At 35.6% G+C, this 22,740-nt stretch overlaps 3 protein-coding genes across 4 annotated transcripts; 2 read left to right on the top strand and 1 right to left on the bottom strand.

Annotated features, from left to right (window-relative positions):
- Positions 1–1,998: 1,998 nt before the first annotated feature.
- On the top strand, positions 1,999–4,449 carry LOC113699181 (small ribosomal subunit protein eS6-like). Its single transcript, XM_027219332.2, has 6 exons — positions 1,999–2,139; positions 2,288–2,352; positions 3,278–3,335; positions 3,415–3,523; positions 3,612–3,884; positions 3,999–4,449. Exons 1-6 carry the CDS (start codon positions 2,134–2,136, stop codon positions 4,235–4,237), a joined length of 750 nt encoding a protein of 249 aa, XP_027075133.1. The 5' UTR covers positions 1,999–2,133; the 3' UTR covers positions 4,238–4,449.
- A 6,173-nt stretch (positions 4,450–10,622) lies between these two features.
- Positions 10,623–13,199, top strand: LOC113699064 (monooxygenase 2-like). 2 transcript variants are annotated; one of them, XM_027219123.2, is made up of 6 exons: positions 10,623–10,935; positions 11,014–11,160; positions 11,315–11,380; positions 11,720–11,885; positions 12,061–12,292; positions 12,513–13,199. In XM_027219123.2, exons 1-6 carry the CDS (start codon positions 10,862–10,864, stop codon positions 13,082–13,084), a joined length of 1,257 nt encoding a protein of 418 aa, XP_027074924.2. In that variant the 5' UTR covers positions 10,623–10,861; the 3' UTR covers positions 13,085–13,199. The 2 variants fall into 2 exon arrangements, with proteins under 2 accessions (XP_027074924.2, XP_071913867.1); XM_072057766.1 differs by lacking the exon at positions 11,315–11,380 and having other exon boundaries at positions 10,712–10,935.
- A 636-nt stretch (positions 13,200–13,835) lies between these two features.
- Positions 13,836–16,160, bottom strand: LOC113699065 (peroxidase 17-like). Its single transcript, XM_027219125.2, has 3 exons — positions 15,714–16,160; positions 15,314–15,505; positions 13,836–14,621 (listed from the first exon to the last, which is right to left on the bottom strand). The coding sequence occupies exons 1-3, from the start codon at positions 16,080–16,082 to the stop codon at positions 14,028–14,030; spliced, it is 1,155 nt and encodes a 384-aa protein (XP_027074926.1). The 5' UTR covers positions 16,083–16,160; the 3' UTR covers positions 13,836–14,027.
- Positions 16,161–22,740: the final 6,580 nt, after the last annotated feature.

A 22,740-nucleotide genomic window follows, 5' to 3' on the forward strand; every position in this document is an offset into this window, starting at 1 on the left:
GCCCTTTTAATAATTAGGTAGAAAGAGTGATGAAGCACAACTCTCGACTTAGGCATGTTAGAAGCTCCATCAGCCATGCACTTAGTCGTTTTGCAGAGAAATTAAGCTCATACTGGGATTGGCTAAATCCACCACTCAATTGAATGATTGATGGATGAGGCATTGGACTGATCATGACATACCATATTTAATTATTTATTCCTTTGTTTGAGATGTGATTTATTTTGTAGGTGAAGGGGCTTGATCTTCCACACTCGTAAAGAAAAAATGTGGAAGGAATCGAATTCAAGGTCACTCCTTACATTATTATTAGGGATGGCAACGGGGCGGGGTTGGGGCGGGGGACCCCTCCCCCGTCCCCCGCCTCCCGCTCCCCCCGCCCTGCCCCGCCTTGCCCCGCTTCCCCCGCGGGGTTAATAAAATTTTATTATATAATTTTATTATAATTAAATTTTAATAAATAATCAAGTACTAAAATATCAACACATCACAAAATTATTATTCATTGTAATTTTACAATTGAAACTCATAAAAACAATCAAACAGAAGTTATTTGAATACAATCCAATATGATGAAATAAATATAACTAAAATAGTCAAATTTTCACTTTTAGTACAAATGCAATCGCTAATTCATTATTGTGTTTGTGCTTTTTTTTTGAGAAAAAAGTATTATTCTATTAAGTGTAATTAGAAATTTAGTATAAATGTATTAGTAAATTTAGTATAACTAATTAATAAATTTTATTAGTAGACACATATAATTATTCATATAATTGTTAATATCAATTATATTACATAAACTACTATACATTATATAATACATCTAACTAATAATATCATTATCATAAGTTTATAACTAATTAACTTACATATTATATATAATTATATAATATATATATATATATATATATATTTTTTTTTTTTTTGCGGGTGGCGGGGAGGGGGATGGGGCGGGGGTATACTCCCCCGTCCCCCGCCCCGTTTCTAAGCGGGGGGAATTTTTCCCCCCGCCCCAACCCCCGCCTCGAGAGCCCCCCGCGGGCACTCGCCCCCATTGCCATCCCTAATTATTATCTCCTTGAACCATCCAAACTATCTCACTTACATTAAAAAGAAGGCAAAAATAAATAAAATAAAATAAAAAGGTTTAAGCAAAAGGGGCTTAAGCACTGGAATATTATTGATCGGGGGTGTTTCGCGAATCGAGTCGCTCGTCAATATCGAGCTCGAACTAATTAAGTCGATCTCGAACTCGAGTTCGAGCTCAAAAACATTAAACTTGTTGGCTCGCGAGCTCAATTATATTTATTTTTTATTTTTTATTTTAATAGTAAAATTACATATATATCCCTCATATTTTATTTTTTAAGCTCGAGCTCGAGCTTGATATTTTGAGCTCGAGCTCGAGCTCGAGTTCGAGCTTCACAAAATTAACTCGAGCTCGGCTCGATTAGCCAAAGCTCGACTCGAGCTCGACTCGTTTGCACCTCTATCCATGATGGCCCAAAATTTAGTCAGTGATTTCATCCATTTCTCTAAGTTAAAAAAAAAAGAGTATATTTTGTTCAAGAACTTCTACAATCAACCCCTCTAAAAAAGGTAGGTAATTAGGTTATATATTATAACTTTCTTTAATCTAATATTGCTGAAAAAATAGTTTGTAAATGACACAATATTTTTTAGTTTAAGATTCTAAGCGTAAAATAATTATCTTTTTATTTTGAAGTAAATTTGTAGGAGACAACTTTTAATAACGGTTAGAAAAGCTAAACTTGACAAAAAATGTGTTATAAATATAAAACGTTAAAATGAACTCAAACCAATTGCACCTTCAGGCCCATTATCTGCTTGTCTGCTACCGTCAGGCCCAATTTCCCATGTTTAAGCCCAACCTCTTTTATCCAGTGTTCAGTTTGTCGAAATCCGAACCCTTCGATCCAAAAGGTTAAAAAATTCTTAAGTCGGCCCAGTCACAACCCTACATCCCTTCCGCCTCTCACTCATATATAAATGCCTCAACGCCCCATCCCGAAACCCTAATCAGCAGAGTGAGGCACAGAGCATTTTTAGAGAGAGAAAGAAGACAGAACATTTCTTCTCTACGGCAGCCTCCACTCGTTTGCTTCAATCATGAAGGTTCTTCTTCTTCTTCTTCCTCTAAACCCTAATTCTTATCTTTCCCTTTATGTCGTGCTCTCTTACGCTTGAACAATTAAAAAAAGGAATGAGTTTTCTGTTATTAGTTTCGAATTTTCATTCCTTTGTTTTGTTTTGGTGATTGCAGTTCAACATCGCGAATCCCACCACAGGATGCCAGAAAAAGCTTGAAATTGACGATGACCAAAAACTGTACGCCTCCGTTTTGTTGTTCTAGTGCATTTTTTTACTGTTTATTAAGGGGATTTGTTATATTCTAGTTGATTTCAATTGCGCCGAAGTGATTGCGTAGTGCATTTGTTTTTAGGTAATTTTGCTGAGTGGCCGTATCAATTTTTATATTTGTTATCCTGTGATTTCTGTTTTGAGTTTTATAACTTAATATGATTGGCTTATTGGGAGGAATGTCTCCTCATATTGGAGCTAATTGGTGATTTCATCTGCGATTGGCTTACTGTAAAAAAATTTAAACGATGTGAACATGAACATTTTAATAATTATGAGCTCTTTTTTGGGTAGGGCATTATTAGCTGCACTCTAGTCGGATTTGAGTTTCGAAAAGTATTTGCTGGAGAAGTTCTTGGTTGTGGAATTGTTGCTGAAACAAAGTAAAGTTGAATTATATATACCTGGGTTTGAGGATGCTGAGGTTGTAAATTGGAACAATTTGCTTCTAGTTGTGTTTTTGAGTTTCTTATGGGAATTATTATGGCAGAAATAGCCATGGGGTCCCTTTTAACATGGTTTGGTGATTGTTTAAGTATTGTACTTGTAGTAGTTACAAGGCACTCTCTTAAGTTTCCAATTGGTCTTGTTACGTGTGGGTAACTGTTTGTTTTCATTGATATGGAAATTGCTTTCGCCTTCCTATTATGATTTCGAACAGTGATGATATTTATGGTCATGAGATTAGATGCTTGCAACTTTTGGTGATAGCTGGGTTATGGTTATTAGATTGGATGGTTGCAGCCCTTCCTGATTGTAGCTATTCTGCTTGAACTGGATGAATTTATTGTTGTTTTTACTTTTACTGCAAATTACTTGGCTTGATATGCTTAATTCGACTTTTAACAAAAGGACCCCTACTGATTTCACAACTTTCTTGTTCAATAATTAGTCGCATATTTTGGGACAAGAGGATCTCACAGGAAGTCAGTGGCGATGCGCTTGGTGATGTATGTATCTTGTTTCATTTTCTGGTTACATTTGCATCAGTGTGCAGAAACATGAACATAACTTGTTTGTATTTTGCAGGAGTTCAAGGGGTATGTGTTCAAGATAATGGGTGGGTGTGACAAGCAGGGTTTTCCCATGAAACAGGGAGTTTTGACTCCTGGGCGTGTCCGTCTCTTGCTTCATAGAGGTCAGAATCTCCATGAGAAAAAAGATGATCAAACAGGCATTATTGCAATTTGTAGTCACTTGATGAATTGTATATTTAACTTGATCAGGCACCCCATGCTTCCGTGGTTATGGGAGGAGAAATGGCGAGCGTAGGAGGAAGTCTGTTCGTGGATGTATTGTTAGCCCCGACCTCTCTGTCCTGAACTTGGTCATTGTCAAGAAGGGTGAAAATGACCTGCCTGGACTCACTGATATTGAGAAGCCAAGGATGAGAGGTCCAAAGAGGGCTTCAAAAATCAGAAAGCTCTTCAATCTGTCAAAAGAAGATGATGTCAGAAAGTATGTCAATACATACAGGAGGACTTTCACAACAAAGGCTGGTGAGTTTTTGATTTACTGTTATCTTTTCCTCCTTTTATTCCTTCTCCAAGTTGAAAGCAGAAATACTCTAGTGTGGATTGTTGCTGAGTTTGTATCAATGTTTATATTGACAGGTAAAAAGGTTAGCAAAGCTCCCAAGATTCAGAGGTTGGTTACCCCATTGACACTCCAGAGAAAGAGAGCAAGAATTGCTCAGAAGAAGATGAGAATTGCAAAGGCTAAGTCTGAAGCAGCTGAGTATCAGAAGCTTCTTGCTACCAGGCTGAAGGAGCAGCGTGAAAGAAGAAGTGAGAGTTTGGCTAAGAAGAGGTCAAGGCTATCTGCAGCCTCGAAACCCTCTATTGCTGCTTAAGTTATGAGGATGCGGTCCTCATTTTTTGGCTATGGTGCTTTCTATATTCCTTGAGTTACTATCTGGCAAATGTTTGGAGAATTTTGACTGCAATTTAGGTGTGTAGTATGATTGACTTTGGATTTATGTTTTAAAAGATTTTCGGGTTCCGGACAGAGTTTTTATTGGGTTTGACGATTTAGTTAATTATAATTACAACTTCGTTTATTCAACTTCCGCTCAGAAAGATGAGTTAGTGTGACAAATATTATCGTTTGCAGCTTATCAAAGGAGTTTTTAACTTGAAAATTTCTGTTGATGTAAACATTTAGCTCCTAGTTGGATTAGAAGGATAGTATGAGTTTTAGATGTAGGTCCCAATGCATCAACTCTCGAGTTGGAAAAAGTATCACGCCCTCGTTGTTATGAGACGGAAATTTTTTAGTCTGCTCAAGTCCCTGATGATTAAAGGGGGAGGCAGTAACAATGGCATGGAAGGTGGAGCAGGGAAATCCTCGATGTTGCTGCTTTTGTTGGAACACGAGGGAATGCTGGGTTTCGTTGATGCATTGTCCTAGTAATTTACGGTAGAGCGTACATTCCTTAGTGAATGGAAGAAGGGTAGGTTGCAGAACTCGTCTGTAAACCCCCCATCCTTCCAAAGCAGTTTTGGGTTTGTTTCTTTTTGTCGGCAGTGTTTCTTTTTGCCAATTGACCGAGTCTGGCTAGCTCTGCGGCTTTGTTATGGCTGCCACGAGTGCGTCTAGGGAAGTAGGAATACTTGTCGAGGCTTCTGTAATTGATTTCTTCCGCAGAGGACTCATTGGCAAGTGATACGAGATCTTGTGTATTGCAGCCTAAGTTGCGAACTCGAATTTGTTAATGTTGAACATTTTATTTTCTAATTGAATTTCCAAGTATACGAAAAAGTGAAAAGGGCTTCTCGTGGCATTGGTAAAACTTTGCTTTTTCCAATTGAAATTTCCTGGTCTATGAAAAAGTGATAAGGCTTCTTGTCTCTTTTGATTGGACAAAAAATTTCAGTGGTCAATGAATTATTGTTCAACTTGTGATCATCAAATAATTTGTTGTCACAAATTAGCCGCTAAATTAACTAATCAGCATATTCGTCATCATTTCGTCGATTATTGCTCTTAATCTACCAAATAATCAGAATTGTGTTTTGAAAAAAAAATGCCCGTATTAGGCAAATAAATCCTCATATTTTGACACGTGTTCTGATTATTTTGTAGATTAAGAGCAATAATGAATATTTTTTTTGTCAAAGCACAATTTTGATTATTTTGTAACTTAAGAACAATAATGACGAAACGGTCATGCGTGTATTGATTAGGTAGTTTAATAGTTAACTTATAACGAAAAATTATTTGATGATCAAATATCGCAACGGATAATATATATATTTTTCCAACAAACGTTAACAGCTTTATATATATATAAATATATATATATATTAAACTTGATATTACAAAATTTAATTACAAAAAGGGGACCTGCCCTCATTTCCTTTCTTGCTAATTCTAGCAGCCATACTGGAAAATCACATTCCCATTCTATGTGTGGTGCAAATTGAGCTAGTTCATGGCTGCATCTATTTTCTGCCCTATGCACAAAAGACAAGCTACAGCTTTGAGACCATTGCCTTAACTCCTAAAGATCTTCCAAAAGAGTTGCAATGTTGTAGTTATTTATATTGCATGTGTTGATTTGATCCGCCGCTGATTTGCAGTCTGTGTAGGCCTCTATTTTGGTCCACCCTGCTACATTTTTTGCCATCACTAATGCATTTCTTATAGTTAATGCTTCCACTATGCTGGCTTTCACTCTTTCTCTGACGTACTATCCTTTTTTAATAGCTGTTGAAATTTTTTTGCCCTTTTTTTTTATTTGATTGGTAATGTTAAAACTTTGATTTTTAGGTTTAGGAAGGACAAGCTGTCACGTTTATCTCCAGAAATGTAGAGCAAACATTCGAAAATATGAAGTTACAAGTTGGGCAGGGCCAGCGATTCGGGATGGCAACGAGGCGGGGTTGAGGCGGGGGCGGCCCGTTGCCTATTAATTCCCCCCGACCCCGCCCTGTCCCCCGCCTTCCACTCCCCTCGCCCCATCCCGCTTCCCCCGCGGGTGCGGGATTAATAAAATTTTTTCCGCGGGGTTAATAAAATTTTATTATAGTTAAATTTTAATAAATAATCAAGTACTAAAATATCAACACATCATCAAGTTATTATTCATTATAATTTTACAATTAAAACTCATAAAAACAATCAAACAAAAGTTATTTGAATACAATCCAACATCATGAAATAAATACAACTAAAATAGTTAAGTTTTTACTTTTGGTACAAATACAATCACTAATTCATTATTGTGTTTGTGCTTTTTTTTTGAGAAAAAGTATTATTCTATTAAGTGTAATTAGAAATTTAGTATAAATGTATTAGTAAATTTAGTATAACTAATTAATATATTCTATTAGTAGACATGTCTAATTATTCGTATAATTGATAATATTAATTATATTACATACACTAATATACATTATATAATACATCTAACTAATAATATCATTATCATAAGTTTATAACTAATTAAATTACATATTATATATATTTATATATATTTATATTTTTTTTTCCGGGTGGCGGGGCGGGGATACTCCCGCCCCGTTTCTAAACGGGGGGAAAAAATTCCCCCCCTCCCCCGCCCTGAGAGGCCCCCGCGGGGCGGATGCCCGCAGACACCGGCCCCATTGCCATCCCTACCAGCGATGTTGCAAAATTCTCTAAACTCAAAAGATGATAAGTTGTTTATTTGAATTTTTCATATTCTCTCTTCTACTGGGGAAGCCACACGTGGCTGTTTCAAACTTAGAAAGTTTAAAAATTTTCAATATTGTTCCCTATTTGCCCCCTCAGAAATTTTTAAAATTCTCTTTCTTAGCATACATTGCCCTCCTAAATAATTGAAAAACTTCATAATCATTACCTTTCACAAGAGTGTTACAACTATCAAATGTTAAATGAAGATATTGATACAAAGGTAATTTTCACTATCAATTCTAAGAATAATTTAGATTTGAAAACATATTTAACGTAGGAAAAAATGAATTTTTAAGATAAAAATGTTTATTGATTTTAAAATCTAATATTACTATAATTTTTGTACTATTAGAGTTTGACCCTATAACTTTAGGGTCCTAACTGCGCCACTACTCTCTCTTATGTGGAATGTTTAATTGAAAGAATTAACGAGTTATTTGGATTTTTATATTTTATTCATATTTGTATCCAACTCTTTTAAAATTAATTTTTAGTATATTTTTCTTTCTTCTAACAATCTTGTACTAAAAAAGACAAATTTTCTATAAAATCGTAGAGAACGGAGAGAAAAGATGAAGGATTATATTTCATTTTTTTTAACTTGATTTTGAAGGTCACTATTTCAATTGTATTATTAATTTGAACATGTTTACATTTTCATTATTGTTTTTGTTAGGTGCGTCCTTTTTAATATAGCGACATATATATGAAAATCTAGTAATAGTATTTCAGTCTGTTATATATATATATATATATATATATATATATATATATATATATATATATATATATCATAAACTAGACCAAAAAAAGCCTAATTCTAGGGTCCATTGCATGGAAAAAGACAAAAGATGTGGTCATTATAGGACTTGTTCTAAATTGAATATTTTATGTGATTACGGATTCTAATTTTAGTACTATTTGTGATGTCTTCATTTGCTTCTATATTCAGATTATAGATTTTTTAATAATTTAAAAAGTTAAACTCATAATCAACTAAATAGTACTTTTTGCTGATTCTAATTATTTTATATAACCACTTTTAATAATCCAATTTTACAAAATCTAAAGCAAACGAGAATAAGGCCATACTCATTCTTGTTTTCATGTTTTAGTTGAATTACCTATTTTCATAAAATGTGGTTAGCTTATAATCTGACAAGTTTGCTGAAATTTTTTTTTTCCCTATCGAACATAAATAATCTGCAACTAGGAACAAAAAAGGAGAGAGTTGCTTTTCTTTTTTTTTTTTTTTTATGAAGAGAGATAAAAGGTTGTATGTGATTACTTCGGGAGTGACGTCAAATTCCATAAGACTGTGCGTAAGCACTTCGCAAATATTTGGGAACCCAATAGGACCAGCAGGGTCTACTACATAGACAAAAAGAAAAAAAGAGGCCATCACGGTTTTAATTGTATGGATCAAAGGTTTTATTCTCTTAGTTCCTAGTTTGTGTTTTAATATTTAGCCCTTTAATTTCCATCAGGCGGCTGAATTTGTTCAAAAGGAGTGATAGGAATGATTTGCTTACAATTACCAGAGTCTTCAGATTTAATGATGAAGAAGTTATTAGTGGAATTAGGATCACAAACGTGGTCGCATTGTGTGCTTGATTAGGGATTCTAGTGACATTATCATTATTTTTTTGACTTTTTTTTTTTTGGATCTCCTACCTACCATCTCGCCTCTTATCACTCAATTCATTCTCCCCACATTATCATTATTTGTTGAGTACAAGCGTTCTACAATTCTCACCTACCTAGGGTACGCGCTGAGTTTTATCTAGAGATGGTAATGAGTAGGGTAAAATTTAGTATCTAATCGACTTGATAACTAATTCAATTAGATAACTGATAGATTATCCGTTAAGGTTTAATATTGATGAGAACTTATCGATGTATAACCCGAGAGAGTTTGATAAGTCGACACTGATACCCGAGATATATATATATATATATATATATATATATCTATGTCTCAATTTGATAGCACAATAACACATAACTCCAAACCAACTTGTTACACAAGCCTCTTTAATATGTATTTTTGTTCTTTATATTTGTCGTATAAACTGTTCTTTGTCATGTTTTATATAAAACTCATTGTTTGGAAATGACCCTGAGAATGATTGTACAAGTCTTCTTTCGGATATTTGCTGAAATTGCTGATAGCTAGAGGCTTGATTTAACTAGAAGTCTTAAATGGATACAATTATGATTAAAAAAGGAAGAACGTTGATTCAACTCCTCATAAAATTTTGAATTTTTTACATGCAGGCTCTATGGTTCAATCCATGTCTAAGACTCAACGTAGTGTGTTAATTTACCATGATGTATAAATTAATTTTAGTTTGATTAATGTTAATTTCTTTTTTTGAACTATTCAAATTAGCAGGTAGAGAATACCTGATGGGTAATTCAAACTCGTGCGCAAGAGGGTTTGGTAATACTAATTAAAACCCGTAGGATTACCATATGGGGTTTTATAAAAAACTTAGATAACTCGGTTAGGGTTTTGTTGAAAGAATTTTGTAGGGTACCGATCCGCTGTCATCCCTACTTTTGTCATCTTTTTTGATAAATTCATATAATTTTTCTATCCATATGGATTAAGTTAGTGAAAAAAAATTTTAACTGTTATGCTTATAAATTTATCAATATTGCTAGAAACTGAATATTTGTTAATAAAGAAAATAAATTACTTGATTTTTTATACTTCATTAAGGGTGTGTTTGGTAAAACTGAAATCCGAAATCTGAAATCTGAAGTCTAAATTCATTAAATTATTGAATTGTTAAATACTAAATCTAATACATTTGAGTGCATATCACATTTAGTGATAAATGAATAGTTTATCATTTAATTTTGAGAGCAAGTTTTGCCTAGAAAATTCAATGTCACTTAATGAATTCAGATGTTCAACTTTTAATTATCAAATGGTCTAAATATGTTAATATCTGAATCTATTAAATTTAAATGGTGAATTGGGTTATCAAACAGGACCTAAGTACGAATACATAGTTCTAGATAAATATTTTAATTATATAAAAGAATATCTTTTAAATTGAAAAAATATCTGTCGATATTTGACATAAATTACCATATTTGATAATACATTATATTATAATAAAAGTATGTAAAAAAGTTTTTAAATTTTAGTATGATATCAATTTCTTAAATTTAATATGAATGAACATTAGGATCGTTGTTAATTTTTTTATTTAAATTACTCATGCTTGTACAAATTCACAATAAATAATAAAGAAAATAAAGGCACTGGCAAAATACTCCACCTTGTTTAGAAAAGGGAAGAGTACCACCAACTGGGGTTGGGCCAAGTGGTAAGCAGTTTGGTTCCGCTTAAGCAAGGTCTCGGGTTCGAAACCTGGCGTATGCAGCTACCCTTGTTGGGAGACTCACCCACCACAGCCAGGTGTGCGACCCGGGTCGACCAACGGATTAGTCAGGGCAAAGCCCTGGATACCGTGGCAGGCAACCAAAAAAAAAAAAAAAAAGGGAAGAGTACCCATTTTTTTCATCCCATCCACGAAGGCCTTCAAGAACTCGTTCTGGTCAGCACTGAACAGCTTCTCTCATTATTCGTCCCTGTCAATTTACCCAATCTCTTATCCAAATTGTGAAGATATACTCCACTGACCATAATCACTGAAAAGAAAGAGACAGATGTCACTATTCACCAATTTTTCTAGGTCCAATCCTCGTGCTAATCCAAACTTACTCTGCATTGCTATTAATTCATGAAGGAGGAGGATACTCAGGAGCTCTTCTCCCAGCTGAAATGGATATAGAGCAGGATATTGTCATTGTGGGAGCTGGTATTTCCGGCCTGACTGCTTCTTTAGCTCTTCACAGGTACAAAATTTATGGTCTTGATTTCAGTCCATAAACTATTCTACTGCTTTGTAACATCCTTAGTACTTGACTTGTTAGCTATGGATTGCGGAGCTTAGTTTTGGAATCATCAGAGTGTTTAAGAACAACAGGATATGCTCTTACTCTATGGCCTAATGCATGGAGGGCACTGGATGCTGTTGGTGTTGGAGATCATCTTAGACAGAACTCTGTACCATTTCGCGGGTAAGATAATGAATTCATCTCTCCTGTTAAACTTTTTGTGGATCTCTACATGCTTATTTTTACTTCTGTGGCTTCTTTACATGCTTATGTTTCGGAAATCAAACAGCGTCTTCCCTCTATATGGTAACTGAAAAGTGAAAAACTCCTGGCGCAGGATTCAAGTTGGTTCTGTGGATACAGGCTTCCCAACAGGCGAGCTTGCCTTCGAACAAAATAAGTAGTGAGTTATCCTTGAAGGGTTCTGGGTGAACATAAAGCTTGGAGAATTCATAGCTTCAATACTAAATTACTAATTCATAGCGTCCATACTAAGTTACTAATCATGCATTAACTGCAACTCCGAATGAAATCCAAGCCTTGTAAATTGTAATGTTTTGTGTCACGAACTTTTTCGTTTTCAAGTCAGAATTGGAAAGTAGAAGTTTTATTTATTTATTTATTTATCTTGGCTCGTAAATGGTGCATAGTTCTCAAGCAAGTAACTTGTGCCACTGATTTCCCTTTTATGATCAAAGGTAGGAATAGTTGTACAAGAATGCTCTAATATGACATTTTGCAGTGGAAAACATGAATGTCGTCGTGTCAGAAGAAAAGGGCTACTTGAAGCCTTAGAGAAAGAGCTGCCACAAGGGACTATCTGGTATTCTTCCAAGGTTGTTTCAATTGAGGAATCAGGACATTCAAAGTTGGTGCAGCTGGCTGATGGCTGTGTTATCCGAACCAAGGTAAATGCCATGTTTTTCGTACAGTAGGAATTCTGTCTTTTATCTCATCACACTAGATTTTTCTGTTTCATGACGCAATTGATAATTATCTCACCTTACATGCGTAACTGAACACTATTCTCTGAAACATGAAAAGCTTTTTGTGTATTATGATCTGAATTCTTTCTACTTGAAGGTCGTGATTGGCTGCGATGGAGTCAATTCAGTTGTTGCAAAGTGGTTAGGCCTTCCGACACCAATCAGCGCTGGGCGATCATCAATTAGGGGCTTTGCAGAGTATCCGGCTGGCCACTTCTTTAAGCCAAACTTTTATATATATTTTGGAGGCGGGGTTCGCTTTGGATTTGTTCCCTGTGATGACAAAAGCATAAACTGGTTTTGCAATTTTAATCTATCTAATGCAACTTGTAAGAATCTTGCATCATCTATTATCCTATATGGCCACCTACATAAAACGCTTTTTCTGCTAAACAAGTAGTGGCAATATGCAACGCCAGCCTCGTGGTCGTTTGCCTTTCCGCTTAAAAATGTGCTAGGTTCAAGATTACTTCCTTGCTGATCCAATTTTTCTCTATTATATTTCTAGTTCATGAGGGCTTTGTGTTCATGTCTCCCATTTAATTGCAGGGCACCAAAATATGTCGGAAGAGCCAGTTAAATTAAAGGCATTTGTGTTAAGCAAAATTGTCAACATTCCAAGGGAAGTATCAGACATTGTACAAAGAACTGAAGTCGGATCAATTTCCTGTGCTGAGCTAAAAATGAGACTGCCATGGGATATTTTGCTAAGGGATATAGCAAAAAGTAGCATTTGCGTGGCCGGGGATGCCCTTCACCCGATGACTCCAGATCTTGGACAAGGTGGCTGTTCAGCTTTGGAAGACGGTGTTATCCTTGCCAGGTGCATTGGAGAATCTTTCCTGAAGATACCGAGGAAAGATGTTGGAGATGGAAAAGAAGATGTTGATCCAAAAGTGGTAGCATTCAAGAAAGGCGTTGAGAACTATGCAAAAGAGAGGAGATGGAGAAGCTTTAGCCTCATAGCTGCTGCCTATGCGATTGGTTTCGTCCAAGCGAGTGAGAATAAGTTCATTTGTTTCTTGCGAGAAAAATTCTTGTCTATGTTAACTGTTGCTGCCGTGCTGAAGATGGCTGATTTTGATTGCGGAAACCTTGATATCTATCGACAATTTTCCTGACTCTCAAGCAGAGCATCTGTCTATCGACAATTTGGAAAGTTCTTTAAGCTTTCAAGTTACATTCCCATAAAGGTGAAATTACGAAGGGTTCTGGTTTTCTTCTTCTAAACCAAAAGATACATCTGTATTTGTGTGGATTGAACAGCAACCCCAAACAGTTTTAATCAACTTTAATACCCCGTGAACCAGACTGTTAATGAAGAATATTTAGGTTAATTTTTTAAAGCTGCATACTTGTACTGAGGTCATATGGCATTTAAATCAAGATCTTTGCAGCATTCGTATCCTGCTGTTGATGGACAAGATGCATTCCAAGTTTTAAACGGTTACAAGACCTTGCATACCAGGAAAACAGCCTACCTTTGCAGTAAGTAGAACCATGATCGGCACAACAAAAACCTATAGTTGCATGCTACTGGTCTCTGCTATGAATGAGCAGTATGCAAACAGAAAAATAGAAAGAGCAGACACAAGCTGCAGGCTTGCAGTTTTCTGGTGCTCTGGTCATTCAACTGAGACCAGAGTTCGACAAAATCCAAACGACACATGAGACCAGTAACAAAATTAGTCATTCAACATCTACTGTATATGAAGCAAAATGTTAAAGCCTGGACATCACTCATCTTTGATTGCTAGGGCCCTCAACCGGCCAGCTGGATATTTAGAGCAAGTATTCTTTACTATGTAGCAATTTGTTTTACAGCAGGTAAAAGTACAGACTTCAGGAGCTCCCAGGAGGTAGTAGAGAATATTGGCCAACTTAGCTAGAGTTACATTACTCAAATTCTCACTTAAAACCCATTTGATCTGTTTCACCTCCAAAATTTACTATTAATGCAAGATCAACAGTAATAATCTGATTGTAACAAATTTCTGCACCATAAACACGATATTCAATAAATACCTAAGTTCACTTCTTCTTCTTCTTCTTTTTTCTCCCTTTTCAAGACTCTAGTAAGATGTCCACAGGCCTCCTGTTAACAACCCTGCAATTTTTTCTTATCTCTCCAGGGCGGCCAGATTGCAAGTCACCCATTTTTATCATCCCTTGGACAAAAGCCTTGAAGAACTCGTTTTGGTTAGCACTGAACAGCTTCACATACCCTCTAGTCTGGGGGAATGTATACAACGTTTCATCCGAGTTCAGAAATCCTCTCCCATTGACCAAGTCCTTGAAATACTGGTTATCGAATAATTCAGGTGTCGCATCCAAATCTACAGTTGCATTTTCATCTCCACCAAGTGGACAAAGCTTGTCTAACTTTTCTCTGTATTTTGGTTCAATGGCAGGGTCTGGCCGGCCTGTCCCAGATTGGTTGTATAGACGAAACATAACAGAAAAGCATCTCCCTTTGCCAATGGAATGAGACCCAGAAAGAGCAACTAAATCTTTAACTGAGAGATTAAATCTGTTGAAGAGATCAATGAGATAGCTTGCATTTGCTCTGGGACTTGGCATTATATCGTCTGAATCTTTTTGGCTTGCTGTTAAACTGTCTAGCCGGCCTAATTTTACATCCCAGTTTGGTCCACCACTCTGTCACAACATATAAATCATGTACTAGTTTGTCTAAACTTTCTGGCACATAACACATCGGTACAAAAACAAGGTAAGTAAACTTTGATTCCAGCAGGCAAAATTTTGCAAGCCACTTCTCTTTCGTTAACCAGGGAAACAAATTTAGCACAGCAGTGACGTGAACTAGCATAAAATATAAAATCATTTCTTTGGCCGAATGCTTTATCCCTGCACTAGTTAGAACCAACACAAATTCGCGTTACATTTAACCATAGATCAAGGATCATATTCATACACAACAATTATCTAAAATATCTGGTTTCGAGATCAATTTTCACCTTTTACCTACTCTACTCTGCGTTGTATGGTTGTGTAATCAACTAGAAGGAATGAAGGACCACAACAGTACATGGCACAAGGAAACATCTAATCAAGGACTGGCTCTTCCTTGCCATCCTTAACTTTCGTTTGTCTTTATCATGAACTAGGATCAAATGGGGTCCTAAAAGTACTGTCAAAATTTAAAAGTTTCTGAATTGGAATAAAAAGAAAGAAAGAAAGAAAGAAAGAACAAAGGAGTTGGTCATTTTTCTTTGTGGGGGCAGAGCGGCCGGCGAAGCTAAAAACTCTGCAATATGTGACAAATGACAAGTGTATGATATTTTCGGATGCTTAGTTCACAGGAGCAAGATCAAGATGGCAATTCTTACCAGAACAACAGCATCTCTAGCAGCCATGATTACAATATCAGCACAAGAAACAACTCCAGGGCAAGCTCTTTCCAGGGCCTCCTTGGCTTCATCAAGAACTTCAAATGATCGCAGTGAATTTATATTTGACAATCCAAGTTTCTCACCAAGCATGTTTGGCGTGTCATCCAGCAATACAGAAGCATCACAACCCTGTCAATCAACCAATTGATCATTCAAAATCAATTCAGCTCCCAGAAATGAATCAAGAATGATTTTTTCAGTCCACTCAAAAACAGAACTACATTAAATATGCCTAGAAGGGGGACTGCAGAGACAGGGGAAAGGGGTAGGGAAGATTCAAAGCTGTTTGTTCTATCTATCAAAAGCTGGACTAATATAGAAAGTGATGCTTAATTACGTTTACGAAACAATCATGAAATTGCAAGCGCATGACCGAGGCTGCGTTTCGGGCTTCTCTAGTCATGGACTTCTTGATGACATCCCGGACAATAAATTCGGCATCCGGGCACGTTTCTGAATAGAACCCAGGTATTAGCAGAGTTGTCATGGCAGCAGCATTTCTAATCATGGCAAAGTTGAGGAGGAGGAAGAAGAAGAGTAGCAGTAGAAATTTAAGGGACATTTTTATCAGCAACGGCTTTTTGGTCAGCGAGTTTTTGGATGATTTCTTGGACATGATTCTTCGGATATTTATACACATATGTAGGTGGACTTTATGGGCCTTTTGTAAGTTGAATTTCTTTGCTTGTATGAATGGCAATGGCATGGTTTTTGGGGCATAGTGGAGAAAAGGATGGTTGCATGGGTGTCAGCATGTCATAGGGTTTTGTTATGACGCTGTGAGGCGAAAACAGGGCAATTGGCTCTTTCATGAGATTTTGTGGGTTCTTAATTGTGTCAAAAAAGAGTTTTGTTTTTGCTTTTGAGTGGATGGGGAGATGGATTATCTGCGGTCTTGCGTGTAAATTAGTCGTCATATTATTGTCTTTCCTATTCATTTTTTAACCAACTGGACGGACCCACTTGGAGGGAAGGCTGGCAGGCTGCTACCGCCCACAAGGGAGTAGCCAGTTGCAGGAGGCAATTTGCGATTCAACTCAGGTATATGATATCTTTTATTTTTCTGTAACATGAATTTAAGATATCTAGACATGTAAGATGCTACAGATTTAGACCATTATTTGTCTTGTGCGGTCGTTCTTGCAACTGCCCAATAACTCAAAAGAAGAATAATTCAAGTTTAGTGGCCACCAAGGCGGGAGTTAACTCCGCCTGCACCAAAAAAAAATTCAAAGGTGATGCCGGAACATACAAGTCTCCTTAGATTCCCTCTCCCTTGTAAATTAGGATAGAATATATTATACAATTATTATCGTTGTCCGAAAAAAAAAAATACCGATTTTGTAAGTTACAATTAGGAAAGTTTCAATTGTTCTCCATTGCATAGAATGGCGTCCAAGCCTTAAAAAAAAAAAAAATCAGATATGAACTTGTGATTAGATGGATTAGAGCTCTTTTTCTTATGTAAAATTGGAGTTTTCAGATGATAGACAGGTTTTTTTTTTTTTTTTTGGAAAATCATCAAATGTTTAAAGAAGAATAATTTTTGTAGAAAACTTATTAACATTAATTGCACCGTTAAGAATCACCTTTTGGAGAATGAAAAAAAATTCTATGTATCTTTGTACGTTTGATGATATGATTTTTGTCATTAGGGTTGATTTCAATAAAATTATGCTGTTTTATCCACACAAAAAAAACAATTCTCTAAATCACGTATAAGTCAAGTTTATAGTCTGAATGATGATAAATAACAACAGCTAACATAGGGGGACATCTTAAAAGTTTGTTATATGTACAGACAGAGCCTTTTTATTTATTTATTTATTTATTTAAATGGATGAGTCCAAAACATTTATTAGATGGCACAAGATTCTTTCTTTCTTTTTTTTTTGGCTGAGCAAATCATTAATCTAAGAAACATAAACTGCCAAATTCTTCAAATTGGGCTTAATTATTGTTTTTGTTCCTTGAACCAATCTGGATTCGCTGGTTTAGCTTTGAACCTCGCTGGATTAATTCAAACGCTATCATCTAAGTTGACCATAAAGAGGTCTTAAGACTGATCGCAAAGATATTTCTTATTCAATTTATTCTGGTGCTAAGCGATGGGAAATTTTGTTCTACAATCAAAATTTTGCCTAATCCGTTTGGCTACGGCCAATTATTTCTAGTTACATGTTCATCTCCCAATTTATTCTTGCAGGTGATGCACTGGCAATCATTCAAAGTTTGCGCTCTATTGAGGATGTCCTTTCTGCTACTAGACCTTTGATTGATGATATTAGAACAACTTCATCATATCATAGTTCTATTGATGCAAAATTGGGTTCAAAGGGTTATGCTAAATCTGTGACTACGTTGAATTCCTTTGAAATTCTCCAGCAATCCTAGCAATAAAATATTTTTTTATAAAAAAATTACAGTAAATTTTATATACAATGTCAGTATATACACTATCACGGTTGGACAGATGATACATCAGCAAATTTTGAATTTCAAATTTAAATTTTGTACATGTATCATGTATCTAATGGTAATAATGTATACATTGACGGTGAATATAAGATTAATTCAAAAAATTATTACTCCCTCCGTCCCACTTTTATAGTCTTGTTTTCCTTTTTCGTCCGTCCCAAATTGTAGTCCACTTCCCCATTAAGGAATGTATTAATCTTTCAAATTGTCTAAAATACCCTTATTAAATATCTTGTTATTAATACATTGTTATTAAATACTAACTCACTACATTGAATACATTGAGCTTTTCCAATGCACTCTTCGTGATTAGCATAAGGGTATTTTAGGAAATTATTAATCTAAATTTATGTTTCCAACCAAATTAATTACACTTTCTTAATCTGTGTGAAAAAAAAAACCAAGACTAATAAAACGGGACGGAGGGAGTACTAATTACTGACTATGTGGGCCGTTTTTGTGAAACTAAAGTATCATCAGGAGTTTTTTTTTTTTTTTTTTTTTGGTCAATGCTGCGATCTTCAAAGTCGACTAAAGATTTGTTTGCTCAAAAGAAAGAGACAAGTGTCTGGAGAGATCATGCATGTTTGATTACTTTTGGATAACCATGGCTTTAATGCAGGTTATGCTTGATACCTTAGTTTAATCCCAATGCTAATCATGATTGCCTAGAAAGGAAACTCTACCTTGGCATTTCCCATTCTCTTTTCCATTTACCCGACTTATTTTTGACCTTTGATTGAAAAGGTGCAACAACATCTTATAGATTCTCATAAACGTTATCTACAATGCTAAAGAAAGACAAGTGTAAGGCATCTGTGGACAAAAGATCTCAAATTTTGGTAAGAATATGAACGGCCTTAGCAATTATTCTTGAATCCTAGAGTCTATGGAAATTATGTGCATTGGTCCACATTGGGACCTCCTCCTTGCCAGGTTTTGTGCAGGGGTCCCCTCAGGACTTGGGAGCCTGCATTTCCTGTGCAGAATTTCAGTCTAACAAACCATCAAGGAACGTAATTCGATGGCAGACGAATCTTACCATATATGTTGAAACTTATCAGCATATACATTGCCTCTGAAATAGAAATTTAACAAAACTGCAGCCATTTTTAGGCTGCAGAATGTGATCACTTGCTACTTGTTTAAACAAATTAAGCAACATGCTAATTTTTTTTAATAACAGCAAAAGAAACTTCACCAAAACTCAACCTTTTATGAAAGCTACGGAAATGGGTTTTTTTTTTTTTTTTTGTCCTTTCATGACAAAATATACTGATCGGACTTGCATTACTTCAAACAGCAGACTCATTGCAAAGCAATATGCTTCTTTGATAAGATGCAATTTGTTCGAGAAAAGATGGAAGAGCTTAACTTTGTGAAAGAATGTTTCATGTTGAAATCTTTGGCATGCATGACCTGATTGACACGAGTCTCTTCTTTTGTTCTTCCTTATCTTTATGCTTCTGGAATTCAAATGAGCAAAAGAACAGCAGCTCGGCTCATTGATGCTCAGTTGCTTGCTCATGGTTGAATGTTGGAAAAGTTAGAGCCAGCAGCACTATCCCACTACAACCGAAAGTCTGATTGTTGTTGAATAAGCGATCAACCTTATCCTTCAAATATGGAATCATACTTGTCAGTCATGTAGCTGATGTATTAGAAATTTGACTTGGACATGGCTGCAGAAGTAAATTGGAAAGGTAAAAACCATGTGCACAAAGCTTATCCAGAAGGAGCATTATTGTAGACTAGTTCTGATTCTGACTGCAAAATTGATAGGTTGAGGTTGGATGGCAGAAATTGCTACAGTTCTTGCTTTCCGTCCACTGGACCTGACCAGCAAGTGAACTTTTGGGAATGTCACTAACAACACTTTGTAAAATTTGGCAGGCCAACAATTAATCCAAACTTCAAAGTTTGACGTAAACTTTTTTAATGAAATCAGTTCGGTCAACTGGAATCAATGTCAGTGAAAGTATCTAATAGTGCGATTCTTTTAATGATTAAACCGATAAGTAAGAACGAGAATATGTATATATACCAGAATTAATCTTAAATACACTAACGAATATGTGTATATATACCACACATGCAAGAATTTAAATTACGACTGAGTCCTATGTATTTATACCTGCTAGCAGATACATTGTTCTATCAACGTATATAAAATTAATTTTAGAATAAATTTATTGAAAAAAAAAAAAAGAAGAAGAACTTGTAAACTCTTCTGACTTCTCCCATTCCAGCCAAAAAGGAGATGCCCGTCTCAAGTGGCAAAAACTAGTTTTCTTTTCTATACTTGACAGGGCATATAGCACTTTCATTCTCCAGATGAGAATTGGATACTGACAAATCTTCATCCTTTCTTTAAGGATAAGATTTACATAGACACAAGTCAAGTGGGATTCTAAATATTAGTTGTGAAAATAAATTTTGAAGTAAGAAAGGTAATGAATACAAATATACGCAGAAAGTGCACTGAGATTCAGAGAATGGTTGAAAAAGTCCGTCTTTTGCGGGCGTCCTTCAAACCCCAGCACGGATATCGTTTGGAAAAGTTCATTACAATGGCTGGCAAAAAATTGACACCAATTGTCAGTCATGGCGCCCAACAAGTGTTGATTGATGAATCACTTGTCCCTGACTACAGCTTTGGACTTCTTGTTTCTGGCTGTCCGCTTTGGACCTTCCGTAAAATCTATCCAACTTATGTGTTTTTAGAATGTATTTTGAAAATTTTACCGGAACAGTGTATGCGTAAAACTGTTGTTTTATGAAAATGTTTTTGGAATTGTTTTTGAAATGTATTTCAAGGTGCTTTTAGAATTTATAGTTTTTAGAGCATTTTTAAAAAATAAAAAATAACACCACCACCGTTCACTATTAGTACTATCACAAACCATCGACGCCAGTTCTTTCTCCTTCTCTCTCCCTCCTCTTCTTCTTCCTCCTTTCTCGTCCTCCCATCCCCTCCGTGCCCTCCCTTTCTTTCTCCCTTTTCCTATTTGAGATTGTGTGTGCTTTTGAAATTGTTTTTTGAGTGTGTTATTGTGGATTTATATATGAAAAACAAGTATTTCAAAACTCTTGGATCCAAAGTATTTTGAATCTCTTTCATTGTGTGTCATTTTGAAACTTAGTTGTATGAAATTCCAATATACTACCCAATATTAACTATCAATCGAGATATTTTATTAATGTATTTTATTGATTCTAAGAATCATAGAAAACATACAAAAAAAATCAATGAAACAGGGCAAGGAACAAAGGTACATGATCCGGATACCCTGATGGCTCCGGATACCCCCTCCGTCAAACCCAAAAAAAAAAAGGGGTACATGATCCCACCATTGAGGTTTGATTATAGTGTATAAATGCTTTTGCGCTGGCAGATGCAACAGCAAATAGATAGCGTAACTTATTGGAATGAAATTCAAATTTTGCCTTCATTTTTCGAAAAATAAATTCGGGCTCACGATCTAAATACGACATATAAAGAGTAACCCGATTTGGTCTGTTAACTGTCCAACTACATCATGTTAAAATATGCTTATGGGGAGAAATGGATAATACTATTGTCGTATATTTACATCCTATAAGTTTGTAAATTATGTACAACTAGTTCAATTTTGTTAAATGTTTCTATTTGAATTCCTCATTTTTTAAAAAATAAGTTTTTCATATATAATGTTACAATAGTGTATAAACAAAAATAATTCCAAAAAATCACATTCATACAATATATCAAAAACAATTCCAAATATATAAAAAAATAAAATATAAAATATACCATTTTCTTCTTCCATGTGTCACTACTACCACCACCTCTACCCACCACCGCCACCATTCCCTCTTTCTCCTCTCTTCTCTCCCTCTCTCTCCCTCCTTCTTCCTCCCTTCCCGTTCCCCTCCCCTTTGTCCCCACACCCTACCGCTTCCCTTTCCCCCCAAATTTGGTCTTGACTAGAGCCTATGATCTGGCTGCAATGTCATAACCAGAGGCCCCGATCTGGCGGATGGGAAAGAGGAGGGGTGAGCCATGACAAGAAAAGCTATAGGAGAACGGGAAGGAAGAAGGGGTGGAAAAAAAGGGAGTAAGAAAATGGGAAGAAAGAGAGGGAGGAGAAGGGAAGGGGTGGTGGGTGGTAATGAAAATTTTTTAAAAATACCAAAAATATTTTAAAACTTTAAAAATACTTCAAAAAATATATCCCAAAAACATCTCAAAAAATGTCACAAAAACCATTTACAATAAAAAGTTTTCATATACACTGTTATAATATAACATTTTTCAAAGTTGTAGATGAAAACATTTTTCGAGTTATCTCTCATACAGGATTATAATCTTTTTAATTCCTGATTGTGATATAAATTTCCAAAAGCTTGAAAGTCATGGGTTGAGAATGAAATGTGGACTTAGAAGTTATGCAATGGCCCAGATTTTGTCAACCATCAACATCTGGGCCTCCATTAAGCAAATGTTGACATTCAGTAGTCAAAGCGAATTCTCTTTTGCCCAACATTCCTTCCTCAACAACCCCAACTCCGTCTCCCTTCTCCTTCCCCTCAAAATTGACACTACTGATTGTCAGTCATAGTGCCCAACAAGTCACGAGTGTTGACTGTTGAATCACTTGTCCTTGCCCCAGATTACACCTTTGGACGTTGTCTCCGGTTGTCTGCTTTGGACCTTCCGTAAATCTATCCAACTTATGTGTTTTTAGAATGTATTTCAAAAATTTTACTAAAATAGTGTACGTGAAAAACTTTATTGTAAATTGTTAAGTGTTTTTTAGACTTTTTTTGAGTTATTTTTGAAATGTATTTCGAAGTGCTTTTAGAATTTATATTTTTAGAGCATTTTTTAAAATATAGAAAATAAC

The sequence above is a fragment of the Coffea arabica genome, chromosome 7c (assembly GCF_036785885.1).
Source record: "Coffea arabica cultivar ET-39 chromosome 7c, Coffea Arabica ET-39 HiFi, whole genome shotgun sequence".
NCBI classification, from domain to species: Eukaryota; Viridiplantae; Streptophyta; class Magnoliopsida; order Gentianales; family Rubiaceae; genus Coffea; species Coffea arabica.

Coding starts and splice junctions, on each gene's coding strand:
- LOC113699064 (XM_027219123.2), top strand. CDS start 10,862: ATGGATATAGAGCAGGATATTGTCATTGTGGGAGCTGGTATTTCCGGC. Junction 10,936..11,013: donor GCTTCTTTAGCTCTTCACAG/GTACAAAATTTA, acceptor TTGACTTGTTAG/CTATGGATTGCGGAGCTTAG. Junction 11,886..12,060: donor GCTGTGTTATCCGAACCAAG/GTAAATGCCATG, acceptor TTCTACTTGAAG/GTCGTGATTGGCTGCGATGG.
- LOC113699181 (XM_027219332.2), top strand. Junction 3,524..3,611: donor CCGTCTCTTGCTTCATAGAG/GTCAGAATCTCC, acceptor TAACTTGATCAG/GCACCCCATGCTTCCGTGGT. Junction 3,885..3,998: donor GACTTTCACAACAAAGGCTG/GTGAGTTTTTGA, acceptor TTATATTGACAG/GTAAAAAGGTTAGCAAAGCT.
- LOC113699065 (XM_027219125.2), bottom strand. CDS start 16,082: ATGCCATTGCCATTCATACAAGCAAAGAAATTCAACTTACAAAAGGCC. Junction 15,506..15,713: donor TTCATGATTGTTTCGTAAAC/GTAATTAAGCAT, acceptor GTTGATTGACAG/GGTTGTGATGCTTCTGTATT. Junction 14,622..15,313: donor CTAGAGATGCTGTTGTTCTG/GTAAGAATTGCC, acceptor ATGTTGTGACAG/AGTGGTGGACCAAACTGGGA.